At 43.8% G+C, this 24,812-nt stretch overlaps 2 protein-coding genes across 2 annotated transcripts in view; both read right to left on the minus strand.

The window, feature by feature from the left end:
- npnta (nephronectin a) overlaps window positions 1-2,054 on the minus strand; it is a 38,790-nt gene extending 36,736 nt beyond the window's left edge. The window contains exon 1 of the mRNA XM_056280769.1: window positions 1,957-2,054. Coding sequence (XP_056136744.1) covers window positions 1,957-2,044 — 88 coding nt within the window. The 5' untranslated portion in view covers window positions 2,045-2,054. The remainder of the gene's footprint in view (window positions 1-1,956) is intronic.
- Window positions 2,055-18,643: 16,589 nt separating this feature from the next.
- The window catches only part of gstcd (glutathione S-transferase, C-terminal domain containing), a 103,546-nt gene continuing 97,377 nt past the window's right edge, over window positions 18,644-24,812 (minus strand). The window contains exons 10-11 of the mRNA XM_056280620.1: window positions 22,112-22,181; window positions 18,644-19,252 (exon numbers count right to left, since the gene is read on the minus strand). Coding sequence (XP_056136595.1) covers window positions 19,095-19,252; window positions 22,112-22,181 — 228 coding nt within the window. The 3' untranslated portion in view covers window positions 18,644-19,094. The remainder of the gene's footprint in view (window positions 19,253-22,111; window positions 22,182-24,812) is intronic.

Here is a 24,812-nt window from a genome sequence, read left to right on the forward strand (position 1 = left end):
TCTCGGTCCCCTGACATGACAATGACAAATTGTCCTTAGGGAGGCCGGACAGTCTTCAGTGTCTACGGTGAGGGTGTTAATCCAATGAGTTGTATTTTAAATGGTTAAAAGGATAAGCATGTGCCCTCCTGTGGTTCTGCAACAATACAATCCTTTTTTTCCCCTGCTCTAATCCGTAACTTTGTGAGGAGCTGTCGGATTGTGAGCCAACTCCAGATGAGCCGGGAAACATTAGCTGTTTCATTAGCTGGCTCCTGCCAACAACCCTGCTGAGTCTGGCACCAGGTTCATCCTCGGACCAGCGAGCAACACAAATCAGTAGCTCGATGGAAATAAGGGTGCTTTGCTTCTATCACCGCGTTGCAAATGGTTTAGCTCAAACACCAAGGTCTTCAGGTAATGGCAGGCTGTTGTTACTGTGCACATATCGCTCTTGCAAGAAAAAACAAACAAAAAACAAAACGAAAATCTGCATTTTTATAATCTATGAAAGCAAGCCCATTTGAATCAGCACTTTGTGGTGTGATTCAAGAATCCACAGCCTGACATGTTTTTCTCAAACGAGGAGTTCATGAGAGAATAAAATTATCATATCATTACATAAATTTAGCATACCTTGTTACAAATACAAATGAAGGGAAAACGGATGAAGTGCAGACTTTTCATGTAAAGGCTGCAGGCTAAGATGTCTGACAGTAGTAGAAAATGAAGCGCAATGTGAATTGCAGAGAGTAACAAACAAAGACCTCGAGGTCAGCGACTGGGAAAGAAGAAAAACACTGGGCCAATGAAGGATGTGAACATGGGACATCCTATGTAAGAGAAAAATAACAATCCTTCACATTTGGTCGCACGTACATCTTTGGACCAAGCAAGCGGTATGTGACACATTTCCCATAAAAAAATCAACAATTAAACAATTAGTTTAAATAAAAGCAATTGTGGCATAGCATGATGAGTATAATTAAGTTTAAATGAACAAATGCTGAAAACAACAACAGCAACAAATTACACACAGATGCTTAAGACACAAATACTCTAGAGGGGGGTGAGAAAGAAATGGTGTTATTGTCTATCAGCGTGTGTTATGTGGGCTGGTCGCTGGGCAGACCTGGCATGCAGTGTTATTGTCCCGTGAGTGCTACAACCCTCCTTCCACACCCTACATTCACAGCAAAGCGACGACTGCACCACCTCCACCCCCACCCCCCCGGCCATGCAGAGAATCCCACATTTGTTGGGCCCTTTGCCAGATCTGAAACCCATATTAATATATTCACACTTCTCTGGGCAGCATTACAGGAGAGCAGAAGAACAATCTCTCTTCACGAAAGCATAAAAAGACTTCTAAGAATGTGTCAAATTAACATCTCAACTTGCAGGTAATCTTATAACACGCCGGCGGTTTGATGTGGTGCTAAACCAAAAGTAACATTTTCACACATCCTCTGATGCTGACGGCTAGATGGAGCCGGTGAATGTGTGTGTATTTGACTTGAGAGCTGTACAATGAAAAGTATGTTCACAGCCGGCTCCTTTTCTTTCTTTTTTTTTTTTGGTTGTACGCAACCTTTCTTAACAGGCAGCTGTAGAGTGGTAGTCAATCACTATTTCCTCGTCTATGTCTGTGAACGTGTCGCTCTGCAGTAACAGTCTCTTCCTAACAATGACCACCCATAGAGTGAAAACGAAGGTGAGTCGATCTCCAGAGCAACCACCCTGGTTAAAACCAATCTTTCCCCCGGAAGATTGGCTTCACGCTCATCTAGCCCGTGCGTGTCCGTAACGTGACCGTGTCTATGCCTGTGTGAGTTCCCGCCCAAAACCCCCGTGCCACTGCGACGGCATTCGAGTGTGCTCCGGCTAACGGCTTCGGCGGCCCCGCGCTAGAAACCTTGGCAGCCTCGTTAGCCTCCCGTTGGCCCCGGCAGCAGCAGCAGGCAAAGTGGTACTCACGCTGGCAGTGTCCCCAAGAGCGGCGTGTCCATCCCCAGCAGCAGTCCACCCTGGCGCCGTATCGACACAGACCGTTGGATGAGGCCATCTGCCGCGGCCACCTGTGAGAGGAGAGCAAAACGAGTTCATTGCCGGTGAAAACGCTCTAATGAAAAGAAGGGTTGCCGTCCATTTTGTTTGATGTGTGGGGAGAAAGGCCTCGGCCCTGGGGATTTATTTCATCCTCCTCGTATGCGATGCAGTTGTCATGCGAAGACCTCCGCGGAGTGCAGCTTTTACAGCCGACTTAAAGTATGTTGCCTTCAGTTGTCAGCATGCTTAACTGCGTATTGTTGAGAATTTTAAATTGGTATGACAGGTTTTGAAAACAGCCGGCGCATTTTTCCTGAAGGACACTGTTTTCCAAAAGCTATAACAAAACAAAAACTCACACAGCCAAAAACACAGCAAAATAAACATGAAAAACTTCCACCAGAATTCAACTTTGGCCTCCGATGACACATAAAAGCCAAAATACATAGAAACCATTAAACACCTATGACATAAATAGATAGATAGATAGATAGATAGATAGATAGATAGATAGATAGATAGATAGATAGATAGATAGATAGATAGATAGATAGATAGATAGATAGATAGATAGATAGATAGATAGATAGATAGATAGATAGATAGATAGATAGATAGATAGATAGATAGATAGATAGATAGATAAGATAGATAGGCAGGCTGATTGATTGATTGATTGGCAGGCAGGCAGGCAGACAGACAGACATACACAATAACAATGCCTGAAAGTCCATGATGTAAGGTTCTGTTAAAAAAAAAATTCACATAATGATATTTTCTGTACATAAGCACTGTTAGTGTGTACGTAACTATGAAAACGGTATGGAGGACCCAATAACCCAAACTCACTAAACACATAAATGATCCTATTTTTATTCCCTGGAAAACGATAAATACAATTGCAGCCATTTAAATCCCGTGTGACAGTAGGGGTGGATTTCACAATACTGCAGCTACAGTACCTCTAAAACACTAATTTAGTTTTACTGTAGATTAGCTGTTTATTCACTCATCCATTTAACTTTGGCATTTCTTTACAGTATAGAAAAACAAGTGTCAGTCCTATCAGCCCTTAAAACTGAGCAGGCCTTTTGCACATTATGCACACACTCAATAACATCTAAACAGTTTATTTACCTTTGCAACCTGTGAGGTGACTGTAAAACATAACAGCGCTCTCCTGGGTAAGGATTTAACATTATATATCGCAACTTCATCTGCAGGATTATAGCATACATTTCTTGCAACCCAGGAGTAAAACTGATAACATATCAAATCATTTTGGTTCGTCTGATGCCGGGAGGGAGACGTACTGGAAGACTGACGGACCCGAACGGAAAACACGTTTCCCTCTGCATCAGACCTGCATCAGATCGACATTCACGGTACATCTAAACAGGCCACATTCCCATTACTGCCAGTGCGGCGAGACAGATCCTGCTGCATGCATTTCCTCATGTCTATGGCAATGTGTGTCTCAACCCTGCTTTAAATGTCAAACAGTCAACACCGTCATCCGACATCCCAAATGCTACATTGGGACTGGATGTCTCAGATAATCATTGTGAAACAATTTGATTTGAAGGATAACAATAAAAAAAAAACCACTGTACCCCCCCCCCCCAATTGTGCCCAGCCAATTACACCACTCTTTCGAGCCGTCCCGGTTACTGCTCCACCCCCTCTTCCGAGCCGGGGAGGGCTGCAGACTACCACATGTCTCCTCCAATACACGTGGAGTCGCCAGCCGCTTCTTTTCACCTGACAGTGAGGAGTTTCGCCAGAGGGACGTAGCGCGTGGGAGGATCACGCCATTCCCCAGTTCCCCCTCTCCCCTGAACAGGCGCCCCGACCAATCAGAGGAGGCGCTAGTGCAGCGACCAGGACACATACCCACATCCGGCTTCCCACCCACAGACACGGCCAATTATGTCTGTAGGGACGCCAGACCAAGTTGGCGGTAACACGGGGATTCGAGCCAAAGATTCCTGTGTTGGTAGGCAACGGAATAGACCGCTACGCTACCCGAACACCCCCCGTTGTATCTTTGCTGCGAAAAATAAAAAAATAAAATAGATAAGGTTGATGCTTTATTTTACTAAAATTTATTTCACACCCAGTGTCTTTATTCAGCGTGTTCTGCTCAGCACAGAGAGAGAGAGCGAGAGAGAGAGAGAGAGAGAAATATATGTATTTATTTATTTGTTTGTTTGTTTGTTTGTTTGCGGATGACCTTTTAATCTGTACCGGCAGAGGCCACTCCCATTTTGAAAATGAATGGGGAGGAAGAATAAGTCCATTTAACGATCCTGATGGAAAATCAACAAACAGAGGCCTTGATTGTGATATTAAAATCTATCTTCCAATTAAACAAATACCTATGAGCAAGGGCAAGCCAGATGATTTTTAAAGTATTTCAATTGATCATCCGTGCTACTTAATAATAATAATAATGAAATTTTTTTTATAATAAATTGGCAACACTTCAGCAGTATTGAAACTGTGGCTAATTTTTTTTCATTTGCTTGAGTGTTCAGACTCATGCACGCTGCATGAGCCTCGCATGCCTCGGTCATGCAAAACAAACGGATGTCCTGGAGTGGTCCTAAATGTGTCCCGTGTAGGCTTCAATCTACACATAAATGATTCCTAAGCAAGTAGTGGTTGGGGGTTGATGTGAGGAAGGGGGGGGGTCCAATTCATCTACAAAAAAAGAATGCAAAAAGCTTTTGAAAATACTTTTGTGACACAATGGGTGTTTCCTCTTGTGCCTTCACAAGAGGCTGAGGCTTTTGCTCAGTATTCAGGGCACATCCCTTCGCCGCTATCCCTGCCTGTTAGTGTCTCTTTGCCAAGATGAGGAAATGTTAATGCTTGCCCCCACTGCCAATCACCTCACTGGGGAAAAAATAATAATAAATAAACTGATGGAGGATGCTAAGTGAGAGTGGCAGCTCCAGAGAAAATGTTTGTCTGCCTATAGCAGATAGGAGGGCGGTCAGACCGGCAAGTCCAGGAGAAATAGTACATATCGAAAGAGGAGAGGAGAGCTGTAGATGGTGGTTGTGTGTGGTTGGCTAGGATCTCCTACATAGTGCTACAGGTCTCACACACACACACACACACACACACACACACACACACACACACACACACACACACACACACACACACACACACACACATACACACGGCGGCTGCTGTTCCACAACAGTACACCAACCACAATTAAATAACACACGAATCTCTCTGAATAAAGAAAAATTAGGTCCTGTATTAGATATCCATATAATTTGCAGATCAGGCAAGTGAGAATTATCCAAATGGCGAGCGCAAACACGGGAGGGGGGGAGTAACATTGAGCAAACTAAAGCAAATTGGTTTGCTGAAACATTGATAGTTAATTCGGGGAACTTTAACCGTACCCATATAGCCCCTGTTATCTGAGAAAGCTATTTATGACTCGCCAACTTTGGGTTGATGCTATTTGGTCAGGCTGGAGCATTTCAACAGAAAATAAAGCTAATATAAAGGCATATTGCCAGATGTCTCTGCATGAGTGAAATTGGTTTGAGATGCAGATGGATCTCATAATACAACGAGGAGAGGAGCGTGTGAGCCGAGGAACACATCGCCATTGAAAGTGAGGGTGAGGGAGGTCCTGAAGGTCTGGTGCACTGGGAGAGGAGTCTCATAAGATGCAACAGGTCCTGAATTATTCAATCAAATATCTCTCTCTCTCTCTCTCTCTCTCTCTCTCTCTCTCTCTCTCTCTCTCTCTCTCTCTCTCTCTCTCTGTCTTCCTCATACATACATACAATGGGGAGTGAATATGGTGAAAAGGATTTCAGCTGTGATTGTTTGACTTCAACTTTTTCTCATTGCATCTCTCTGCCTTCCACATGCTATAAGCAGTTGGGCACTGTAGGACACCGAGCGCTACAGTTTGGGTGTAATACCTTCCATCAGTTATGCTGTCATTATTAGAAACATAACGAGAGTGCAAAAAAAAAGAAGAAGAATAAAACATCTTGAAAAACCTCGAGGCCCAGTGACATTGTGCTGAACTGAGCACTGGCATATCAAATGGATGTGAGCATAATGCCTGTATTTATGACTCTCCAGGTCCTGAATACTGATCCTAAATTCCACTAAGCCATAGGAGAACTCAAGCAGATGATTATTACCCTTCACACATGCTGGCTGACACCTTGTCGAAAGCACCAACTCTTAGACAGTGCTCTCCCGGTAGATCCTGGGGGAGTGAGGCCTGCCATGTAGGCTCCATTCCTCTTTCATTGTTTGGCTAATGGGCGCTGAGCAGGCTAATCTTCGTTGACTGAGAGTTGAGGTGACTCCATCCATCGTTTGGGGATGAGCGTTGTGTGATAACCCGTCAGTGTCTTAAAAGAGAAGTGCTCAGCCAATGGCATCATTATGTGTCTGTCTGACAATGTATCAATCTAGCTTTCTACCTATATGTCTGATCCATGTTGCATGAAGGACACGCTTTTGGATTGTGCTCACCTCACTGACACCAGTGGGTGTTTAGTGATAGATTTGTAGCATACTTGACAGATAGACTTGCTCCGACCTGCCAGGCTCACCTTAATGCACCTACATGTACATAGAGTCATCATGTTTTTCGGACATAGTAATGAGCCATACCTGTTGAACTTGGTACCAGATCTGTTTGTGGATTACCACAGATCATTTTAATGCACAACATGATACGGGGGTTGTTTTTTCCTGTTATGGTAGTTAAAGGAAAAGGAAACACATGGTAAAAACAGAATTAAGATCATGATATAAAGAACTCATGCAAATGGTTGAAAATAAAGAGCACACACCTAAAAGAGCTGTCTCCAGAAGTCAGTTTTTAAGCAGAATTCCCACGTCAGTGATGATTTTTTTGTACTCGCTTGCGTAAACGCTCTGATGTCACGTAGGCTCTGCGCGCAACGGGTAAAACTCGAAGCTGGGAAAAAAATAACAAAACTCGAAGCTGCACTAGCGCCTCCTCTGGTCGGTCGGGGCGCCCCCCGGATTGGCAAAGAGGGTGTGGAGCAGCGACCGGGACGGCTCAGAAAGAGCGGGGTAATTGGCCAAATACAATTGGAGAGAAAAAGGGGGGAAATTGAAAAAAAAGAAAGAAAAAGAAACTCAATGCACCGGGCATCCGGGTAGCGTAGCGGTCTATTCCATTGTCTACCAACACGGGGATCGCCGAATCGAATCCCCGTGTTACTCCCGACTTGGTCGGGCGTCCCTGCAGTCAGGCGTGATTTTTTTTCGTACCCGTTTTCATTATTTTTCCCACCTGGATTCCGGGAAGACCCGCCCCTACTCTATCTCTGATTGGCTAACCCTATCCCTAACCCCACCTTAACCCTAACCTTAACCAACCTAACCAACGGAGGCAACGAGTACTAGCCAATCAGAGGCAGAGTTCCCGGAAAACGGGTACGAAAAAAATCACGCCTACAGACACAATTGGCCGTGTCTGTGGGTGGGAAGCCGGATGTGGGTACGTGTCCTGGTCCAGCGCCGCGCATAGAGTGTCTGGCCATCCTCTGATCTTTGCAACACGCGCTGTGATTGGCTGAGAGTCTGTCACGTGCTTGACAGGCGTCATATTGCCTACCGATGTCTGGCTCTGTCAACGTTCCAATGATTTTTCCTGCGTTTTCGGCCCATTTCTCGCCGATTTGTAGCAGTTGATGGAGAAATTATGTGTTGTGCGGCTTGGGGCTGTTCCATTCGGCCGGGACAAGGCCGTATGATCCATCGATTTCCACAGGATGCACAAATGAGGACAGTTTGGACCGTGAAGATTCGCATGCTGGTAAGCCTATTCCTACTTGTTCTCGGTGAGTTCATTTCAGTGTTAACGATTTTTCGATAAACTAACTTCCCTAGAGTAATCAGAGAGTCTGTAAGGTATTGATGTGTGGAAATCAGTTGTATAGCACAGCCAAGCCGTGTATAACCTTTGACAGAAATCAGGCAAATGTAAACAGTGTCAGATGTTCATATGGGAGTGATTGAGTGACAGGCCTCAGCCTGAGCCGAGGCAGTGTGTGGGTAGTGTTGAGTTAAACTAGACAAGAGCCCCGATACAGAACTGACGCTGCACTGGCTAAACCTCGAAACAGGTAGGCCTAATATTTCTCAAGAGTCCCTAATAGTAGTTCTCATCATCATTCACTAATAGCCTACGGAACATTGCAAAATATGTAATACTGGTACTGATCACCAATTTACCCAACACACCAGTAGGGTAGTGGATAAAAACTACAGTCTCTGGAGTAAATTCTTTGGGTTAAAATCTATATGTATGCAGCAGAGGCCCCTGCTCAGTGCCTGTGACTGTGTTATGACCGCTGGTGGGTTTCTTCCTGATCTCATCACCTTCATCATGGACTGAAAAAGTGAAACACGTTATTACCATAGCCTCTGCTCCTGATCTGGCGTTAAACCACCTACTCTGACTACTGGTGCACAGTGACAAAAAAAAAAATCTGGTTCTATGAAACTAGGATTGAAATGATGGAAAAGACATAATTTCTGGTATCCTAACTACTGATAATGAGTGATGCAAAATACATAATTTTTGATACTCAGAATACTTGACTGAATGTTGGAAAATTCAAAATTAATGATACTCTTTGGTACTCAATGATACAATATACATACGCAATTTCTGGTATTCCCCATAACATGGAATGATGCAAAATACATTGTGCATCATTAAATATCAAATTGTGTACAGAAAATACCATAATCTCTTATTTCCACAATGGCATGTGCTATATGACTGGTAGAAGGTGTGACTGAGCCGTTGGGCTCAGCTGGCCTGACTGATTATGTAATCTACCTTTGTTGGTGGGGTGTGAGCTGAAAAGCAGTTCACACCCAACCTCACCTGGCATCCCACCTCTACTTTCCCTTATTTCTTTGAAAGTGCAGCTTGAGAGATCATGAAGCGAGCGCGATTTTGAATACCGCACGTATGGGGCTGCCTACCAGTTGGTAGGCAATATGGCGCCCGTGTAGCCAGTTGGCCAGACTCTCTCTATACACGGCGCTGTCCTGGTCGCTGCACTAGCGCCTCCTCTGGTCGATTGGGGCACCTGTTCGAGGGGGAGGGGGAACTGGGGGGAATAGCGTGATCCTCCCGCGCGCTACTTCCCCCTGGCGAAACTCCTCAGTGTCAGGTGAAAAGAAGCGGCTGGCGGCTCCACATGTATCGGAGGAGACATGTGGTAGTCTGCAGCCCTCCCCCGGATCGGCAGAGGGGCTGGAGCAGCGACCAGGACGGCTCGGAAGAGTGGGGTAATTGGCCGGGTACGATTGACAATTGGAGAGAAAAAAGGGGGGAAATCGAAAAAAAAAGTAAAAAAGTCGAAGCACTGGGATCGCAGGCCATTATATCAACCGTTCTCCTGCACCGTTTGCCTTCGCGCCTAGTTGATGACACGCTACACTCTTCTAATAAACAGCATGGTGCCTCCTAGTGGCATTAGCACAGCAGTACAAAAACACCCACAACCTTCTCATAAATGGTCAGACATACCAAAACCATACCCTTTCTTATGAGCTCTCAATGTCACAATAAACTAAACCTTGCATGTATTTACATTACGTTTTTCTATCCCTTCAACAAATAACCACGAGCTTATTCATATTAAGTGCAGAGATGACACAATGCACAATGCATTACACAATGTGCAAAGCCAACTGGCTGCAAATCTGCCACGTCCTATTCTTGGCACTTCCTGCCATCTCTTTGCTTGGTTGTGCAGGAATTAACTCACAACTCCATGTTTAAATCCAGTCCTTGATACAGTATACACTACATAAACATTGCTATTCTAAATCATTCGATTCAATTTAAGTTAATTCTACATATTATTTTTTTCACTACGCAGTAAATATTTCAACAAAACCCCAACTTTGAATGTGGATTAATACTGCTCACTAACACCCTCCCACACATGCATCCCACAGCCCAAGGTTTATTTTGGTTGTGAGAGGATGAAGGAATAACAAGAAAACATGTAATAAAGGCTGAAATTAAAATTAAATAATGCTGCAGATTAAATATGTAGCTCGTTGCATGAGGTATGTTTACGTTGCATGTACAGATACCAAGTGGCAGGGCAACAAACAGGCTCTCTGATACGGAATAGGAATTTGGGTGGTGTTCTTTCTCATATGGTGCATACTTTAGACCTAACCAAAGCCACTTAAATCCTAAGACCTTACACTTAAATCCTAAGACCTTTTTCACATCTCCACTTCCAGCATTTTCCTGGGTAGCCCCCTATCTCAAACACACACACGCACGCACGCACGCACACACACACACCCACACACACACACACAGCAAATTGCTGCATTTTAGTTACGTTTGACCCATCATACCCATCCTGTGTTATGATTGCATCCATCATCACATCTTTGTTTATAATGAGCTGGCAAAAATGAAGGGGGACTAGACATGATTAGATATGTTGTGTTTTCCATCTTTATCACCAATATTTGCAGAAAAAGCAGTTGCTTTTTCAATCAGCTCCACACTACAGTTTTAGTGCAATACAATAGGGATGAATATTTGGCAGCCCAGAATACATGGTTTTTGCATACATTGTGCACATCCAGAATGCAGATTTTTGCATGCCCTTTCATAGGCTGCATGTTTACCTTGACCTGTCAGAACTAACATACCTCACATTTAAACACTGGGATTTTGTGAAAGACTTTTTCACACCGATGCTAGTTTGAGGAATTACGGTACCTGACACTGCCCGATCATTCAGGGTTGCACGGCTGGGCCAACGTCCATCTCCACTGCACTGTAATGATGCATCGTGTGTAAAGAAACACGGTTTCAACTGGAGTTTGACTAGCTTGCATATTGTTTTCAATAGCTTTGCTATCCAATATATTGGTTCTTAGCCAAATAAAATCCTAAATTTCAACTTTTCATTACAATTTGTATTTTTGTGCTGGGCTACCTGATTGAGATGGTCCATTCCCGGATAGCAAAATTGCTGTGGCTCAGACCCGTCCCACACCAACACTTTCATCCAGCCCACATACTACATGGAATGATGGCACTTGGGTGGTCTGCTCCTGTTTGCCAGATATGGGCCAGAACCAAGCTATAGTAATGCTGCATGTGCCACATATTTGCCGAAGGTGGCCCATATTTGTTTTGTGATATTTGGGCCATATTCACCATTTACCACATAGGCCACTTCAGGGTCACATCCAGATTACATGTTGCCGAGAGCACCGCATCTTTACCAAATAAGACCCACATTTGATTTGGCATATTTGGGCCATATTTGCTATCATATATGTGGGCAACTTCAGGCTCACATCCATTTTGTCAGGGCCAGAAGAAGGCCATCAGCGCTGCATCATTGCCTGAAGTGGCCCACATCCGGCTGCTATCTGGGTTTCCGGTGTTCTTTTTAAACCCCTCATTACCAGTCCATAGCTGGTCAAATTGGGCAAGTGACGACTGTCACTGTCATCAACAACAATTGAAATCTAACAATCTTGTCATTCATGTTGTCCATGTTTGATGTGGACTGTGGACAACAAAGACAGCTGAAACACTAGGTAGTTAAAAATGTGTTTCTGGGGATCACCAGTTTGAATCCCCATATTACCTGGGCCAGACACAATTGGCCGTGTCTGCAGGGGGGAAGCCGGATGTGAGTATGTGTCCTGGTCGCTGCACTAGTGCCTCCTCTGGTTGGTAGGGGCGCCTGTTCGTAGGGGGGGGGGGTAGCGTGATCCTCCCACGCGCTATGTCCCCCTGGTGAAACTCCTCACTGTCAGGGGAAAGAAGCAACTGGTGACTCCACATGTATCGGAGGAGGCATGTGGTAGTCTGCAGCCCTCCCCAGCTCGGAAGAGTGAGGTAATTGGCCGGATACAATTGGGGAGATAAAGGGGGATCCCCCCCCCAAAAAAAGTTGTTTCTTCCCCCAGATGTCTACAGAGTATTATTTGGGAGGACTGGTATGTGCTACTTGAAAGCAATGCATTGGGCTCAAAGGGTAAAATGCCCACCGTGGGTTGTTACTCATGCGTTTTCCAAGTGACCTAGAATAGTGTACCAGCTGGGCACAGTGTCCTTTGCACAATACCCCACAGTAAGTCTGCTGTCCTTCATTTTTCAGATGGACAAAGGCATGATGCAGTGGGTAATAAAAGTTTTTTTTTCCCACGGAAGAAAGTAATAGACACTTTATATGAGACTTTGTGAGGACACATTGACCTTATCACTGCACTGATGTCTGTGACGGCTCCTTCAACTGTAGATTGATAAGCCTGTAAGGGACCTTCTCAAAATGGCAATAAGTGACAAAGACTGAGATAATAAATGGCTTTTTGCTTGCACTCGTTCTCGGGGGATATTTCGATAATGAGTTAATATTGATGCAAAGGGCCAAGCCAGGGCAAGTTTATACCCATGAAAATTGGTGTATAATGACCATTGTGACAAGGCGCTCCATCAGCAGAGACAATACTAATGATCAGGATGCTGCTGGTGGCTTAATGTAAATGCACATTTCACACTGGCATGGCAGGAAATAAAAGTCCCACACATTTCATCAGAGGCCAACTCATCACACTGATAAGCTGAAATGTCACTGATAAAACAATGCAGAAACTAAAACTATGTATTCCCTCTCTCTCTCTCTCTCTCTCTCTCTCTCTCTCTCTCTCTCTCTCTCTCTCTCTCTCTCTAAGTCAAAACCTTGGGTATCCAAATACTTTTGACCATATGCATGCAGAGAGCTCAGCAGGGTTAAAAGTGGAGAAAATACAAGATAAAACACTTTAGCATCAACTAACAGGCAGATGGAAGGACAGAGGGGTGTACGATAGTATCTCAGTACAGATAATAGTGACATTACAAGGAAAGAGCGGGTGTTGTTTAGCACCTGTTTTGATTGACAATATACAACAAAAAAAATGTGCGTTTGACTGGAGTTCCATTGTAAAATGTGAGAGATGGGGAAATGTTCTGCTGGGAAAGCTCTGTTACCGGCGGTGTCTGTCCAATGATAGCACCAAGTACACCCGAATAACAGAGGACATTACCGCCACATCCAGAATGTTTCCGCTCTCGCTCCCTCGCCACACATTCACCATGCTGAAACCTGTAAGCCCAAGATGTTAAAGTGCAGCTACAGAAAAGCAGCATGTGCTGCACTCCTGCAAGTACGATGCACTTTGCTCGAGAGCTGCTCCTCAGACCGCACTAAAGAAATGTGGAACAAGGGAGAATTGTTGGGTTTTATTGTTTGTTTGTTTTTTAATATGCACAATACACATCAAGCAGTGTTTGTTTTGAGGTTTGTTTTCTCTCCTTACTTCGTCATAAAAATCAAAGCAGTGTGTGTCATCGTAATTCGTTCTGTCCACCTCAGGTATAGCCTGCACCTACAGGCAGGTTCAAATCTCCCGTACTCGCATTCTTTGGCTTCGGCTGCATGCACGAGCTGAGCCGGATGCATGTTGGAACAAGAAGCGCCGGGCAACGTGCTGTCTGTGGCCTTACTCAATGGAAGCACACACACACGCACACGCACACGCACATATATATGAGTAAGATAAAGCCAAATAAAACGCACGAGATGTCTGACGAGCCCTTGTTTTGATTTACAGCTCCTCGTGCAACAGATCCTGTCGGCGCAAAACTACTACCGTGCGCGAGCGACCAGCATTGTTAAATAAAAGCCACGGGGTTTTGGTGGAGCTGCTGGGCTAGTTTGTGACTACGTGTACCGACCGAATCGAAGGGTGTTAATAGTGGATGGGAGTATGTTGGAGGACTCCAGAGGTAAAAGTAGGCTGTAACACACGGCGCAGCCACGGCTACGGCTATGCACGCAGTTACTTCAAACAGTTCACTTGGCTGGAGGATATTCAGCTGCAAGCACGTTTGATTTTCACATCAATCACACTGCACATTTGGAAGTGCTCAACATTTTAACCGAGAGCTTCAGTCTGCACACAAAACAAAACAAAAAGCCTCAGCTTACACCGTGGTGATATAATGCGTGTCGCTTCATACAGCCACACTAATCTTATAGCCAGCGCGTTATCGGTGTATGTAAAGAGGAGAGAGAAAGAGAGAGAGATAGAGGGCTTACCTGCCATCAAAGTCTGCTCTTGCTCCAAAGAAGCAACCGTACAACAACATGAACTTTATCCATATTTCCATGATTTGGAGTGCGCACCACAGCGCTCACACTCGCCCTAATCCAGAGGTGTCGCGGTGGGACAGTCGCACACCCAAACAACGACAGACACACACTCTCTCTCTCACACACGCGCGCGCGTTTCAGTTTCACGTCCCAGTTCCGAAAGCTTTGCCCGACGTCCTAGAAAACGGCCATGTGCGGTGTTTTCTCAGGTGCGAGTGTGACCACGCAGTCCGCCGCCCGTACAGAAGTGACCTGCAGGCGTGAGTGGTACGGAGTGCACTCTACCGGTCTGCAGCGGAGACCGCACAGCTCTCTCTCTCTGTTCTCTCCGCACAACTTCAGGACTGGGCTGTCCAATGAAGAGCACCCGTCTCGGAGCACGGATCTATAATGAGGTTCCAGCAGCCCATTGTGGGACTTGTGCATGGAGAGGACACAAAAGCCTACCGTAACACTCCACATTGCGCACCCGTACATAAGTGAGTACGGACTGTGAAGTGTTACGCCGTGCCTTCTTCGGAAACGTTATGAAGCTCCATAACCAGCCGAAGCACGCAGGTGCATTGCCCACGCGGGGAAAACCAGTTTTGGTGCTCGCGCACTTGAGACAAGTGTGCAATAAATGGGAGAAAGCACAATGAATGGACCAAAGTACTCAAAGCCTCAGTCCAGTGAGATTATCCTTAACAACTATACGTTGGAAATGACGAGAAAATCGTCAACGTGGTTTACAATTTCAGCCTGATTATCTGGGTTTGTGTCAATATCATAAACGGGGCATTTTTTCCTTACTGGATAAGGTCTGAATACGGTCTCCTGTGATGGACTGGCAGCCTGTCCAGGGTGTCTCATCGCCTGCCGCCCAATGACTGCTGGGATAGGCTCCAGCATCCCGCGACCCTGATTGGGATAAGCGGCTTGGATAATGGATGGATGGATGGATGGATGGATGGATGGATAAGGTCTCTGATGTTAGTTATTTCACGCTGACTTGGGATCACATCTGATTTTCTTTAGTTTCCTTCAGCGCTGAAACGCAGGTGCACTTCACACTCCAAGTCTTATTGAAATGGACTGGCTGTGTCTGTGGCGGCAGCATCATAAGAGCCTGTCTCATTTTCTGGATTGTGATAAACTGTAAGCCACGTGTCTGCCTCAAGAGTCCCAAGTCCATCGATGAAACGTTTCTCCAGCAATGAGTCAACGTAAAAAAAAAGGAGGTTGGACGCCACATAATAACCAAACACAATCACCATTACTAATGGACCATGAGATGAAAGTTTTGCTTGGATTTCTAACGAGCCGTTGGATGCTGGCTGTCAGTAGTGTGCAGCATGCACTACAGTCCTGTCAGTGATTTGTTTATACGTCTCTACTGCAGCACAGAGACCTGCATTTCCAATGAACCAAAAGAACAGCAACAATTTGGATTGAATGAACCAATTAATCATACTGATTCCATTTTCACCACATGAATGATTTCTGGGTACCGTGTTAATTTCTAGTACTTAAAAATGAGCTACCTCCACTGATACTGCAGGGTTGGAGTCAGCCTGCGAAAAGAGTGGGTCTTTTTTATTTTTTTTCCAAAAGGTGGACTTTTATTTTATTCCAAGCACAGCATACCTTACGCAAACTGGCATTTCATACATACTTTTCAGTATTACAACTTGTAATTCAGTGGAAGGATTGCCAAATAATGGATATTTTGGCCTTAAAAAACTCATATTGTATTGACTATGAGCGTATTTCATACCTAGATTTGTTTCACTGAACACACGGGGGTAGGTCAAATGACCTACCAGACCATCCCTTGGCTATGCCGTGTGCTGAACGTAAATTTGTGAATATAAAAACATATGCCACAAGAACAAGCATGTCGCCATAGGACAGAAAAGACTACGGAGATCTGATTTCCATATATAGATAGATAGATAGATAGATAGATAGATAGATAGATAGATAGATAGATAGATAGATAGATAGATAGATAGATAGATATAGATATTTAAATTTTTATTTGACTACTTATTGATCTCCGTGGGGAAATTCTTCCTCTGCATTTAACCCATCCTAGCTGGGTAGCTAGGAGCAGTGGGCAGCCGCAGTGCAGCGCCCGGGGACCAACTCCAGTTCATCTTGCCATGCCTCAGTCAGGGGCACAGACAGGAGTATTAACCTTAACATGCATGTCTTTTTGATGGTGGGGGAAACCGGAGCACCCGGAGAAAACCCACCACAGACATGTGGAGAACATGCAAACTCCACACAGAGGATGACCTGGGATGACCCCCAAGGTTGGACAGCCCTGGGGTTTGAACCCAGGACCTTCTTGCTGTGAGGCGACAGCACTAACCACTAGTTATAAGTGCTCAACAAATGAGGAGCGGAATATGAAGATAGATGTAGGAAAAAACTTTAATTCATAGCAGTACAAGCCTGTTTCATGTGTTGCGTACTCATCAGCTGCCAACAACTGTAGTTTGAAAAAAGAAAAAAGTTGTTCCAAAGCACACCCCTGCTCAACACAGGAACCTACCTGAAAGTCTTGACTCCTAATTTCAATTAATGTGTGTGTGTGTGTGTGTGTGTGTGTGTGTGTGTGTGTGTGTGTGTGTGTGTGTGTGTGTGTTACGGTGAACATAAAACATATTGGGAGGAACAGTGTCATCATAGCTGCAATTGTGATCTGATCCAAATATGAAGCACCAAGCTGACACCAGCAATAACAACTGCAAAATGAACAAAGGTACATTTACACAAGAAATGTTTTTATATACACATCCTCACATTTCACTTGCCTAGTTCATAAAACTAAGCTCAGCAACTCAGCTTCCTTTCCTCTACAAATGAAAAGATGCTTGCTACTTCGTACCTTCTTAAGCTAACTTTGAGCAGCACCATCTAATTTTCTCCTTTGGTTCTGCCTACATGCTCGAATATCATGTGTACATGGGCAGAGCCATAGGCATGGATAGCGAGTCAAATATTTCCTTTTGAAATAACCCCAGTCATTGCAAGTGGCTCTGTCTCTGGACATTCACCCCAGGATAGATTGGCTCTGCTTGAAGAATTTGGATGAGCTGAAGATTGGAAAAGGCCTCTTCTCCTCCTTTATCCCTTCGCTGGAGGAGGGAAAGCTGCAACCTTCCCAGTTTTCTCAAGCAGCTCTAATATATTGTCATTACAAAATTATGTAGAGTAACAGATGAAGAGGAGACCAAATAATCAGATTATCATCTGAGAGGCTAATAGGATAAGGGCTAATGGTGTGTCCAGTGACTCCACGGTATAGATGATAGCAGATAAAGACCATATTTTACTATTTTTGGCCAGTGGGTTCTTACCACAGTGCATCTAATCAAGCACAGTGACCTTTTCTGTGGTCTTGAACTCATAAAATATTCATTGCTGTTGAACGTGTTACATGAAGCATACATCATTCATTTTTGCTCTTCACGAAAAAAAGCAGAACCTTCCCATGGAGCCATGACAGACGCTGTGTTAACTTGTGATTTCATCACTAATCAAAATTCCACTCCTTTCTCTCTCACTGTCATATAAACATACACAAAAGCCGCGTGCACACACACACACACACACGCACTGAAGAGTGCCATATGATGGTAATTCCCCATCTCAACCCAGACTGCAAATGAATTTCAAGATGTGATTTTCTCAATACCAGTTAATACCTGGCAACATGGGGAGTTGACTGCTAAATTCTATTGCAGAGACTGAATTGTACTCTGTGCTCGTGTGGTATGTGGACACATTATGCATTAATTTGGGTATGCAACTCCTTCAACTACTGCATTTGTTTGAGCAGAAAATAAATATCACACAATTTGAGCAAAGCAAGAAATGGGATAAAAAAAGTTTGTGAGAAGCATAAAGCTACAATGCTGAAGATCGATGTTCTTCTTGCTGAAACCTATGGTGATACCAGTGGTTTCACTGGTGTTTGACTACTCTAAATCTCAGGGATCTGATTGAAATGAAACCGCTGCCAGTGCTGTTGTGTTAACACCTTCCCATCGCTGAATAAAAAAACATGGATGAACCTGAGTTTTAGCTATTGTTGTTGTAGTATCTGCTGTTAAAGGTTGTCTACGAGCTTTGTCATATCTGCAGGATTGTTAGCCACAACTTGCTACTTCCTGTCTTGTTTCCCCACATATGACTGCTTAGTTGACAAAGTGGAATCCAGTACACAAAACATTACTTTTCCCTGTAAAGTCCTACAAAACGTCAGCCATTAAAATTAGTAGGTACAAAAGCTTTCATGACTTGGATATTCCTGGGTTAGCAATTGCCTAAAGTATGTCACAATGGAGAGTTTCAAAAAAGGACATGACTCTACAGGTAAATCTCCAGGATTGTAGCTTTTAATTCTTAAACCACAGCTATGTGGCCAGTACGAGAGCACAAGTAAAGACTTTGACATGGGATCATAGTAAGGGAACGGGATTTCGTTAAGTATTTACCCCTGTCTTAGTTTAACATCTATGGCAGTGCCCCCTAAAAGACACTACAGGGTGAAGGTTGCTGTAATACCACTCCAAATGACTGATCAAAAGGCCAAACATCTGTTATCCTTCCCAAGCATACATCAGGAAAAAGGGGTGGAAAAAAAGACAACTAAACAGATGTTACTTATAAACAGATGGACAAAAAGTAAGTCACCGATGTGGATTAAAAGGAACCTTATCTCTGGAGTCCTTATTAAACACCCCAGCTACTTGGCCAACTTTGATCCCATCAACAATCTTCAATCTACAGTCTTCTTGATTCTGCAGCACTCCAAGTTTGCCAGCAATGAGTGACAGTTTACTCCTCTGCTGTGGCGTTCTCTCTGGCCACACCCACCAGCATGTTGTTCTTTGGCGAACAGCTTTCAGGCTCCATGGTCATCAGTTGTACTGAGTACCCATGAGCCTCTGCTGCCCAGGAACGATCCAAGTCCACCAGGCCCATGCACTGTTTACCTAGAGAGGAACCCAGATGAAAAATAACAAAATTTTAATATCCAACAAAACCATACTAAATGTACATTATTTCAGCAAACTATTCAAGTGATAATAGTGCTCAAGTCAAAGCTCTGAGTAAACATTAAATGGTCACCCCCCCTTTCTCCCTAATTGTGTCCGACCAATTACCCCACTCTTCCGAGCTGTCCCGGTCGCTGCCCCACCCCCTCTGCTGATCCGGGGAGGGCTGCAGACTATCACATGCCTCCTCCGATACATGTGGAGTCGCCAGCCGCTTCTTTTCACCTGACAGTGAGGAGTTTCACTAGGGGGACGTAGCACGTGGGAGAATCATGCTATAGACCACCGGAACACTTCCGGGTACCTTGACAACAGGACGCCAGGAGAGTGGGATAGAAAACCCAAGCCGCCAAGCCGCACTGTATTAGATACGCAGCCTAGCCGTAGCTACGATGCCCAAACGTTGCTGTGTGGTGGACTGTACTGTTAACAAGAAAAACAACCCAAATATTCGTTTTTTTGTATTGCCTAAAAGGCAGAAGGAGGGAGAAAAACGATTGAAATGGCTCCAGGCGATCTGAAGGAAAGACAAGGATGGGCAACTTTGGGATCCTGTTAGCAAACATGTTTACGTCTGCGGTCTGCACTTCATCACTGGTAGTGTTAGCTAGTTTAACTAGCTAATAATAGGTTACGTCTATTCTACATTTTATGATCACCAAAATGTCAAGTTAGAATGCCAATACATTAGTGGGCCCAGATGGGAAAACGAATTTAGTCAGTGTAATAGGCTAGCTACATTGAACGAGATGTAGCCGAGTTAGCTAGGCTACAACTCGCATAATGTTAGCTACACTGTAGTCTCCCTCGCCAGACTCCCTTTAGCTACACTGTAGCAGCTAGATGTGAAACTCAGTTGCGGGGTAGGTTGATTCATCTCCCTCTTCCCCTCCCCTTGCCTTCCCTCCTCCACTCATATTTTCTAAGACCCGCTCTGGCCCCTCCCTCACCTCCTCCCCTTCCCCTCTCTCTCCCTCCCTGGAACAGTTTGGTCTGGCGCAGGTTGAGCCGGCGGCTATATGGAATTCCACAGTTAGCTAAACCTGTCTGAATGGGATCACATTCTTCAAACCCATATGTATTTTTATCCATTAAAAATCATAAAATGGTCCCTCCCCCCTGAATATTTGGTCACATGCTCAATTTTGTTTATCTTTCCTAGAAACAAGGGGTAACTACCCCGCTCTCCCTTACCCAGTTAAAATGCAAACATTGTTATCACATTATTATTGTCATCCTTATTGAGTAGTATATCATGCATAATTGTATGCAGTCGTGTGTAATCCAGTAAAAAGTAATAATTGAATAAAATGCAGACATTTGTGAAAATGTAGCCTAGTTCCTATGTCTTTTCCCCATGGCTGCTCTGGGTCATGATGTGCGATTTAATGTTTGCCTTTTATCATTTCAGGGTGTAACGCATGAGTGGGGTTATTAACCCATTCCCCTGTTCGATTGAAAGGACACTGGCCACCGATACTGCGAATTTTTCGCAAATATCGGTTCTTGTCCGCAGCAGCCAACGTAGCGACATAGTTAGCCATTTAAACCATGTTCAAACTTGCCGGCTTCTATCCCCCTCTAACTCCCCCCGCTCTAATGTTCGAACGCGGAAGTGCAGTGGTCTATTCGACCCAGTTCCCCCTCCCCCAAACAGGCACCCCAGCCGACCAGAGGAGGCGCTAGTGCATTGACCAGGACACATACCCACATCCGGCTTCCCATCCGCAGACACGGCCAATTGTGTCTGTATTGACGCCTGACCAAGACAGAGGAGACACGGGGATTCGAACCAGGATCCCCATGTTGGTAGGCAACGGAATAGACCACTACGCCACCCGGGACGCCCCTAAAGTGTTCATATTATCAGCAATTTGACATTAAGATGATTTGTTACTTTTTATAAAACTTAATTTAAAACAGACTAAAAATATATACTTAAGAATACTTCAGAAGCTGTGCGTTGTCTTTGGCTTGGAAGCAAAATGCTGTATTTGGTGAAAACACCCAAGTAACACCATCCCAACCATTAGTGATGGCAGCATCATACTATGAGGTTTATTTTTCAGCTGGAGGGACAGAAAAGCTTGGGTGGTTGTGGCGAGGCAGAATGGTGCTTTGGTAATTGGGTAAATTGTCAGTAAATGTCTAATTTTTGAAAAAAATTAAAAATTAAAAAATACCCAACTGCTCTTGAGTAATAATATTTTTGCTTCATAAATGTGTTGCAGAGAGAGATGGAAAAAAAATTACCATGCCTTGTAATTTGGTGGTATAACAGGAACAAAATGCAAGGGGACTGAATAGCTTCTGAGGGAACTGTAAGTAGGAGGGGTCGGGACCTGAAGACTGATGTAAAGCAGGAGAAGCTGTGACAGGTGGTGTCAAGTGCATGTAAGTAGGCTTCAGAGCAATGAGGCATTGGGGAGCCTCCTCAGATACAGAGAGAGAGTTTGATAAGAGTGCTATCAGTGTGAGGAGAAAATCCTTATACTTCATATCTTCAACGTTGTGTTGTAAATGTACAGCGGAGGCCTTGATGATTCGGTCAGGAAAAAAAACTTTTCTGAATGTGACAACTGCTGTAACCCTGGCACACTGTACAAGTCCACATATTTCTGTTAAGAGTCAAATAACGAGACTACTATGAAAATAAATAAATAAATATGTTATAATAAATAATATATTATATATAATTATACATAAACATAAAGAAAGATGATATACATGAGCTTTCTGAGAGATTGGTGATAAACAAGGTGAAGGGTTAAGGTCATGAGACTAGAGCGCAAGTACCTATGAGACGTCTTTCAGGAGGGAGCTGGATAGCCGTCTGGTCTGCAAAGCGGCAGAGAACCATGTGCTCCTGAACCAAGGAAGAGAACACAGTGTCAGCTCTAAGCTGCAGTTGTCATTATCGCTGGTAAGGACTACAGCACAGTTTGTAGGACAAATTCCTCTATAACCTCCAACTTACAACTCTGTGTAAGTTTGACGTTATAGAGGAATATACCCTGACAGATAGCCATGCTACCATTCCAGCAAACATCTTGGTAAATTCTTAAATTTGACAAAGATGGTATTTCTAACATTGTACATTTACACGTGTGTAAAGGTGCAACGTTGCACATGAGTCATAAAAACAAATAAAACACATTCATTTTAAAAGATAACATAAATAGCCTCTTCCAATTATAAATGGCATGGCAGAAATAAGGCAACAAATACTATATAAGAACAATCAAGAACATAATTATGTAATTATATTTATACCTGAAGAAAACTACAAAAAAGCAATTTTATCATTAAAAATGCATACGTTCAACCTTTATTTAGAACTAGTTGTCAAATCATATATGTAAATGATTCTTTGCATAAAACCTCCCCTAAAACTCTGAAGGGAAGCTGGCAAATTGAACAGAAATCCATTATTTATAAAAGAACTGATATCTACTCTCTGTGCTTCTTTTTTTTCTTGCTATGGTTCATGTAACAGGCAGCCCAGGATAGCAGCTATTTATTGCTAACCTGCTCCCACTCGGATTGCATCCATTCTTCACTCCAAGGGGTCAACAGCAGAAATAAGGCCACAGAATGGGTAGTCAGTGATAGCGATGAGCACCAATGTCTCATTTGATTAGCTCTTTATTTCAGCTATACACTGTCGCTGTACAGTCAGCCTGTTTAACTAGCTCTAGGAATATGATGGTGATTCACTGTAATGCAATTGATTGCAATATTGGGTTTTTTTGTGTTGATTTTTTCCCCCCTTTTTCTCCCCAGTTGTATCTGGCCAATTACCCCACTCTTCAGAGCCATCCTGATCGCTGCTCCACCCCCTCTGCCGATCCAGGGAGGGCTGCAGACTACCACATGTTTCCTTTGATACATGTGGAGTTGCCAGCCGTTTCTTTTCACCTGACAGTGAGGAGTTTTGCCAGAGGGTCGTAACGCGAGGGAGGATCACACTAACCCCCCAGTCCCCTCCCCGGACAGGCGCCCGACCGACCAGAGGAGGTGCTAGTGCAGCGACCAGGACACATACCCACATCCGGCTTCCCACCCACAGTCACAGCCAATTGTGTCTGTAGGGACGTCCAACCAAGCCGGAGGTAACACAGGGATTTGAACCAGTGTTCCCCTGTTGGTAGGCAACGGAACAGACCACTATGCTACCTGGATGCCCTGCAATATTAATTTTTAAGTAGCAGCTGGGGGTTTGAGGATAGAAACAAAGAGGATACAGGGTTACCTGTAAAACAAACACAAACTGTGTTGGTGTAAAATAAAACCACAGGGAGTGATAGGAGAATGTGGAAAATGCTTGTTTAAAGGTAACATGGGTTTCTCCTGCCATGCGGATAAACATTTGGGAGCTCATCTTTGAGCAACTTTTAGATACATAGTTGCAATAAAACAGAACAATACATCCAAGTTCCTTTTCATCCATCTACAAGCTGTGGCATGCTGTGACATATAAACAGCTAGCTAGAGGTTGCCATGCCCAGGCGCTGCAGCAACCTTTGAACTGATTACCCCATGGGCCACTGACAGGTCCCATACATCATTGTGGGATTGTCCTTTCCAGTGCAGTGCTGAGCCATGTCTGTGTTAAACGATAGGGAATTAGGAGAGCGGAGGTTTGTGAGACTGGAGGTTTGTGAGCGACCATTGTTCAACTCCTTGTCAAATCCTTTTTTCCAGCATACAGGCCAGAGAACAGTGATCTCAGAAGCATGTGGGCTTCCAAAGAGAAAAGAAACTAATTGAAAATAAAGATGGGATTACGCGTATAGAAAGTTGCATACTTACTTATATATGGCATGCTAAAAATATCAATGTAAGGTGTTTTTGGACTGTTGGTACATTTAAATATTTAAAATAACATTTCTGTTGGTTTTGCATTATAATTATCCAGGGTGTCACCACTGCTAAACACCTTACAATTATGCATATCTATTATTTCATTATGGAATGTCAACACATTGCTTTCACCATTCAATATCAACAGCAAAACATGAAAAATGATGTAAATATGACCAGTGCTCAGTTTAAATGAACTAAAATATAAAATATGCTGTTTGCTCTGTGTCGATGAGTGGGTAAGAAGATGTACTTTTGCCTCTCACTTGCTGAAACCACTGACCATCAAAGTGTCATTCCATTACAGTTCAAGCATGTGAATACCAAGCATTTGCATAGGTCTTTGAGAGTCCATTATGCTTCTGCAACATCCCAACATATTGCAATTAAGTGAAGTAGAGACATTTTTCATTTCAGCAAAGTAAGACCTCAACTGAGACTCTAATGGGGAAAATGGTTTAAAATAGACTGCAAATCATGAAGAGGAAAACTTGCTATCAACGTGACAATTAGATAAAATGAACTGGAAGTAATAACCCTAAAAAGATTACGTTTAATTCAATATTCTGCTCTTGAAACTGAAACAATGTGCAAATAATTCAGAAATGCAATAAAGGAAGTGAAACACATTAAG

Source organism: Lampris incognitus, chromosome 5 (assembly GCF_029633865.1).
Source record: "Lampris incognitus isolate fLamInc1 chromosome 5, fLamInc1.hap2, whole genome shotgun sequence".
Classification (NCBI taxonomy): Eukaryota; Metazoa; Chordata; class Actinopteri; order Lampriformes; family Lampridae; genus Lampris; species Lampris incognitus.